Source organism: Ptychodera flava, chromosome 11 (assembly GCF_041260155.1).
Source record: "Ptychodera flava strain L36383 chromosome 11, AS_Pfla_20210202, whole genome shotgun sequence".
Classification (NCBI taxonomy): domain Eukaryota; kingdom Metazoa; phylum Hemichordata; class Enteropneusta; family Ptychoderidae; genus Ptychodera; species Ptychodera flava.
In genome coordinates this window covers 19,389,848-19,396,816 of record NC_091938.1, presented here as the reverse complement: position 1 = coordinate 19,396,816, position 6,969 = coordinate 19,389,848, and the positions used below count along the sequence as shown (strand labels likewise).

Below are 6,969 nucleotides of genomic sequence, written 5' to 3'. Positions count from 1 at the left end.
ATGCTATGTAACGAACGCGTGATTTTACGGGTTTCTTTCTTTCTTTCTTTCTTTCTTTCTTTCTTTTTTTACTTCCGTATTTACGTACCTCTAAAAAGTTTAGGGTCGGCAGGCAAAAAATATGTTAGGTCGGGTTATCGGAACAGCACAGTTTTTTTTGTTCGGCCTAAGCTTAGTGTTGAAGAATAATGTGTGGTATTTGACAACATTGCGTTGTTTGTACAGACTCTGAAAAGTCACTTCTGCATGGTTTCGCTATATCTTATTTATCTCATGAAAGAAGTACTGGAAACATGGAAACGTGGCACAAATGTCACCGTAAAGACACTAATGTCAGAAAATATCATAAAAATACTGTTAAATTTACTAGAAACGTCAGCATTATTATTCATCTTCAATGATATGTAAACAATTTTGTTCGAAAAAAACAAGCGATATCAAAGTTGTGCACTTTGCGACTATGGTGGCGATCGTCACGCGGTTAACGATATTTTCACTGGTAGCTAGCTGTTTCAATCAATGATATGAGTGACGACACCATTGCGTTTAATTTTAGGGAATGTTCAATTGATACCAAAGTGTGATTACTGTAGGTTTAGAGCCGCTTTTATGTTCGGTGGTCAGTTTGGACGTATTACCTGTCTGTTTGTGTCTGTCAGTCTGACAGACAGGTGGTATTTTTTGCACGGATGAACGGTGTGTTCAGGTTCAGGTCATAATTCGCCGCACGTGACGTTAGCTAAATTAAGAATGAACTCCAAAATAGGCCGGTATTTTTCATAGTGTCTGTGAATCAAACATGGAAAAATAGGACCGATCATAGATATGAAAAGCATGTACAGTGTTCAAGCAAGTCTATGGCTTTTTGCGTATTTTAGAACTTCTCCGACACTTGATGAACTGAAAATTCTTAAATTAACACCGCATACCAAAAGCCTACTGCTTTTGAATTTCACTTGGTATATCGGCAGATTTGATTGCGTTGCCATACGACGATAGCATACTCGCAACTTAAATCGTCCATTTCTGAAAAATAGTGTACAGCATCTTCAGAAAGACGTAGGGACGCTGGACTACCTGCGGTGTAGCTAAATATCACTTCCTCATCATATATACGTTGTACTCATGTCAAAACAAGGATGCTTGCTGCGTGATGATGATGATGATGATGATGACGACGACGACGATGATGATGACGTCAATGATGATGATAAATATTGTCATTACTTCTATTAAAATTACTTCCAATAAATTTATTATCTATATTGTTCTTGAAGTCTGAATAAGATGATACGAATAAGCTACTTTTTGATGATAATGATGATGGTGATGATGATGATGGCGACGACGATGACAAGGATGATAATTATTTGTATTACTATTTGCTGCTATTTCAACAACTACTAATAAATTTATGTTCTGTTCTTGTAGTCTGAATGAGATGATACGAATAACCTACTGCTTGTATAAAAAGCCGGAAATATTGATTTTACTATGTGCATTCCGCAGAAAATATGTAGCCACTGAATTCTATTCTCAACAATGACAAATTGAACGCATCAATGCATTGTGCTAAATTTAATCTTGAGTGAATTCCCATGTGAAACACACTCATGGCATTTGATTGAGAAATCCTCATTGAGTGGGATTAAAAAAATTCTACGTTCTAATTTTCTTCGCAGAATGCTTGCCGATTTGCAAGCCTATTTATCTAGCTTTAATCAAGGTATTAATTAGTCATAATATATTTGTGCATATGCCAAGTAATAAAATAGGATGCTTGCGACTTTACATATGTGTCAGCAAGCAATTATCTGGTAATGGTTTCCTGGAGATGTCCTCGAGCGTGTTCTTATAGTCATATCAATCAAGCTGTAAACCATTCGGCCCGGAGATACTATATACATTAGACTAATTAAAATTAAAAAGGAACAATGAAACAATCCATCTTGATAGAAAATACAAACACACCATTTTGCTAATCTTGTGGCATTCTTTAATATTGCAGTACTAGTACATCGGTACACTCATTCATAATGTATACAGTGGCTGTTTTTCATGATAGACTCCAAAGGAATACACTCCCATCGAACTCCTCGTAGTTTCCTTTCATCGATTTCGATGGCCGTACCGGGGAGTGACCACAAACTTTCGCTGTCGTTTCACCGCTGCCACTTTCGTGAGGATTTCCGTAATTCTTGACACGGACAGACAAATACCAAACAAACGGGAAATGTGCAATAACAAAAACACAGACGGTGACTGGGAGAAAAACTAGGCTTTTAGATGTGTGCGACTACCTCGTCGCTCTTTGAGATACTTCTTGGATGTTTACCATCTTGTCTGAGTTGCGTAGAATCGGGTGATCGAGCCACTAAATATTTTACCAAAAAATTTCGTTATTTTTCTCTAACAGTAAGACTTATATTTGAGGATGAGATTACGACAAAAAATCAATGTGTCACCAGATTAATTTGGCAGCTAGGATTTGAAATACACCCACTTTATCCCATTCGAATGACAGAAATTATGAATCTCCAGTCAGCGTTGCCGAACAGATATATTTACTTTCAGTTCCTTTCTTGAAATGCTGCACTTGTTTTATTTACATGTGAACCACATTGAATAATAAATGAAAGTTTTAGCTATTTTTCCGCTGAAAGTGTGCGTAAGAATTTAAATTTTTTTATCACATCTCAGGCCTTCGTCCATAGAATTATCTTAGTTTCCAATCAGACAATTTTGTTTATTTTCACATAAATTATTGTTCAGATATTGCACATATGCATCAAATAAAAATATGGGGTCACAGGCTATTTGCAATGTTAATCGCTTAATATCACTCCCTCCCCATATGTGAAATGGGAAAAATCACAAGTTGATGAGAAATACGTTCTTTTCAAATTATTTTGTTGGGATTTTTAAATAATTTGTAAATATATGGACATTAAAACATTTAAAACTTACAAATCGAAGATAATATAAATATAATGATCATTCAATCATCACTAACATCGTCCGCTTTCATGCTAAAAACTCTGACAATAAGTTGTATGAAGATAGGTTTCCATCAAAACCACGGTGTAATTTTCACAGTGAGCACAGTCCCGTATAGTGGACGCGGGCGTGCTATTATTTGCAGCTATGATGACGCAGTAAGTGACTCGCACCGTGAGTCTCTTTAAGTGTCACCTGTATGTAACCTTTGATGTATTTTTGCCAGCATCACTAAGGACATACAGTTTCTTGTTCTACTATCAAAACAATGTCGACGTTTCGATGTTTATAACTTATGAAAAGGGCCTGTCTGTGTATATTTACAGTATTCATGTCATCTTTGGCAGCTGAATTTTAGTCCGGACCTGAATCCACTGTACTCGTCACCTCCTGCATCATTGTACAAAATGCGGTGAATGTGCAAGATTATATAACACCTTCTCTTTCAAGTTCAAGTTGACATACTTTACGGAGATGAAAACATCCTTGTCATATTAAAGAAAAATACATAAAATATTAAGAGGGCTACACTTAGTGTTATATTCGATGTCCCTTTGTGCGCCTGTACTTTCAAAGGAATTGTACAATTCTGTTCATAAATTGCAATTCGTCGAGTATAAAAAAACAACAGAACATGCATCATTACAGAATAATCTAAAAGAGAAAACCACAAAAATCAGAAACAGCACGAGAGGGTTTAACGCCAGCTGCTCGCAGGATGAAGTATTATAGTATCCTGGTATAAGCCAGACACTCTCAATATTGCGTACTCCCCGAAGTCATGCGGTTGTCACATTTAATCGCTGCCTAATTAATCACATTTTTATCGAGTGACAAAATTAAGGAATAATGTCGCGGAGGTGATCATTTGGCATTTAGAATCGCAACTCCATGCAAGTTAATATCAAAATTTATTCGAGCGAAACGTTGAGGCAATGTCGGCTGTCGGATGTCGTGAAATCATCCCCTTGTTACTATGACGACAAAATGCGATTACACAGAATCTGAATGCCCGACAATTACTTAAATACGTTTCTGCGTGAAGGTCGTATGGGGGCGATGACGTCATTTATTTCTCCCCGGGCTTTTGTTGCCATGGAAACCTCACACACAGTCGCGACTTCTATTGCTGTGTGAGCATGTGGTGATACAACGTAACGGTTGTATTTCTTCTTGTGTGTGTGTGCGTGTCTATATGTTTCTGTCTCTGTATGTGTCTGTCTGTGTGACTAAGAATGGGACAATATCAGATCCAGTACTAGTTCTACGACCCCAAGTTTTTACAATCACTTATTCTACATTTCTGGAGCGCGCAATAATTTTCCTTCACATTTCTCACGCCCGTGATATAGGATTACAAATGTGTCAATTGATACGGCCGACAATAAAAGTACAGTATTAAAATTAAGCATTGGCGATATTACATAAAGATTTAATACGAGATAAAAATGAAATGGAATGGCAAATTGCTCCGATATTGTCCTCCATAATGACCTTCATAATCCGTTATGTGCGCCGTCTCGTCAAATGTTAGCTTAAAATTATCGACTCGATGCAGACTAAAACATTTGTCTGACATATTTGAATGTACAAATAGAGATATTGACCCTGTCAAAACGTTAAAAGAGTCTTTCTCTGCTGGCTCCCATATCTTATTAACTGTGTCAAATTAATCTGTGTGGGAATTGATATTTTCCCACAATGCCATCGAATACAACGTGCTAAGTCATGCATTACTGGGTTGCCATTGTTAGTGTTGTGCGTGGCGGTTTAAAATTACGTTTTTGCCTATGTATTAATAATACATGCGTTCAGCTGGGGTCAACCCTTTAACGCGGCAAACATCACATATAAATGTGTCACAGTGCCGCCGACGTGCCCCGCAACATTGCTGATGTTATCTGTCTGTCTCCCAAAGTTCGTGGCTGAGGTTTAAAACCAGAGTCTGGAAATTTCGTGTTGTCTCTCGACGAATAGGATAGCACGATACCCAGCACAGAAAAGAACATTTTTTGTGTTGTACATCGGAAGCACAAATTTGCATAACAGTTTCGGGAACGATCCTCGCCGCTCTCTGCATGCCACCGGAAAACTGACACTCCGGAAACCTAGGTAATGTTTAAATTGCGTCGTTTTTGGTCACGCGTCCATTGGCTGAACTGATAAGAAACGCGGGAACGAACGGCACACACGAAGTGGGGCCACTCGAAGAACAGAAACAGTTCAGAGGTCCGTATCTACCAGAACATCTGTCTCTCTTGCACCAAAGACTGGTGAATATACTGTTCGCGCCCTTGTAGTCGACGGGTACTGAAACACCTTTTGTAAGTCCAACTGAAAGAACACTGACAGTTAGTTACGAACGATTTGCATCTCAGCAACATCAGCAAACATGTCCGATGGCGATGGAGTCAAACTGTTCTTTGAGCCCTTCATCAACAACCAGGGTGACCTTGGCGTGTGCGTCGACCTCGACAATTCGCGGCTCACCGGTATTCCGAAAGCCGTTTACGGGCAGCGGAACCTGATGGGCCTCAGTCTTAAGGGCAACAGCATTGTCGACTTGCCGGAGGATTTAGTGCACCTGGGAAGGCTCGAGAGTCTGACGTTCAGCGAGAACGGCCTTGAAGAGCTGCCCGAGGTGGTTTGCGAGCTGCGCGAGTTGAGGGTGCTGGATCTACGGGGTAACAAGCTGAAGTCGCTGCCGAAAAGCATCGCTAACTTGAGCAACCTGCGCGAATTGTGGCTGGACAACAACGAGTTCGAGAGTTTCCCGGATGTGCTGTGCGACTCCGAAATCGAAGAGCTATACTTGAGGAATAACAAGCTGACGGAGTTGCCGGAGAATTTGAGCTCACTGCGATGCCTGAAAGTGCTGGTGGTGAATGGCAACCATTTGAGCAAACTCCCGGACTGCATCGGCAACCTGCCCCTGTTGCAAGAGATCTGGGCGCAGGACAACAACCTGTCTGACCTGCCCGACGCCATAACGAAATTGCCTAAACTGAAGAGGGTTATGGTCGACGGTAACCAGATGGAAAACCCGCCGATGGACGTCTGCAAGACTGGAGTTGCAGCGATAAAGCGACACCTTGGAGGACAGTAAAAGTAAATGTGCGGAGACACTGGTTTAATAACATCGTCTGTTGTTAGGGGAAAATCGATTTTTGACGCTTCATTTCACGTGACATTTTACCAACTTACTAGAACGCCCGTTGTACTTAGTTATGCTTTGTGACCTATTGTCAGTTGAACACCGCTATTGGTAGACAGTTAAGCGGATGGTTGCTATGCTTATTTTTTCACATATTTAGGTCCAATTGCTGGTTTCCCATGTATCTTCACTTGATTTTGTAGAACTGCGGAGAGCAACGCCAAGGTGCATACATTAATTCAAAAGCATCTATTTTTAATGCGATCATGTGTGTTACAGCAACAATAATGTACTGATGCATTTTTGTTTCTCTCGATATTTTCCTAGAAATATAGTCATCTGTAGAACCTTTAAACATTCATTAAGCTTACCTTTGACATTATCGTCCAAATCACGCGATGGAACATTAGGCGTACCTAAAAAAACACATCAACTTTGAGATACGGTATACCATAACTTATATGGGGACCGATAAGAAATGTGATAAATTTTTAGTAATATAAGTAATACAGTCACATGGCATGTTAATACACGAATTTCACGACACACTTTATTGCGTAGCTTAGTAGACGTGTTTTTGGACAAAGTGAAAGTCATGTTATGTCAGTCTGCCGCCAAATTACCACACAAACATTCACGACAGAGCCCCGCCCTCCCTTACCAAATCGTTGCATACACATACATGCAAGACTTCTCAGTGAAATTTGAAAACGCCAAGTTTCACTTTACAGCTGCAGGTGTCTGGGTGAAGAGCGACTGCCAGTGAGTGTCAAAGTGCAAATATGCTCGGATAAATCGACGCATGCGCATCACTTTCA

General features: G+C 39.8%; 1 protein-coding gene across 1 annotated transcript; it reads left to right on the top strand.

Annotated features, from left to right (window-relative positions):
- Positions 1-4,718: 4,718 nt before the first annotated feature.
- On the top strand, positions 4,719-6,679 carry LOC139143725 (leucine-rich repeat-containing protein 40-like). The gene has a single exon (XM_070714259.1). It carries the CDS (start codon positions 5,390-5,392, stop codon positions 6,101-6,103), a length of 714 nt encoding a protein of 237 aa, XP_070570360.1. The 5' UTR covers positions 4,719-5,389; the 3' UTR covers positions 6,104-6,679.
- The last annotated feature ends 290 nt before the right edge of the window (positions 6,680-6,969 follow it).

Coding starts and splice junctions, on each gene's coding strand:
- LOC139143725 (XM_070714259.1), top strand. CDS start 5,390: ATGTCCGATGGCGATGGAGTCAAACTGTTCTTTGAGCCCTTCATCAAC.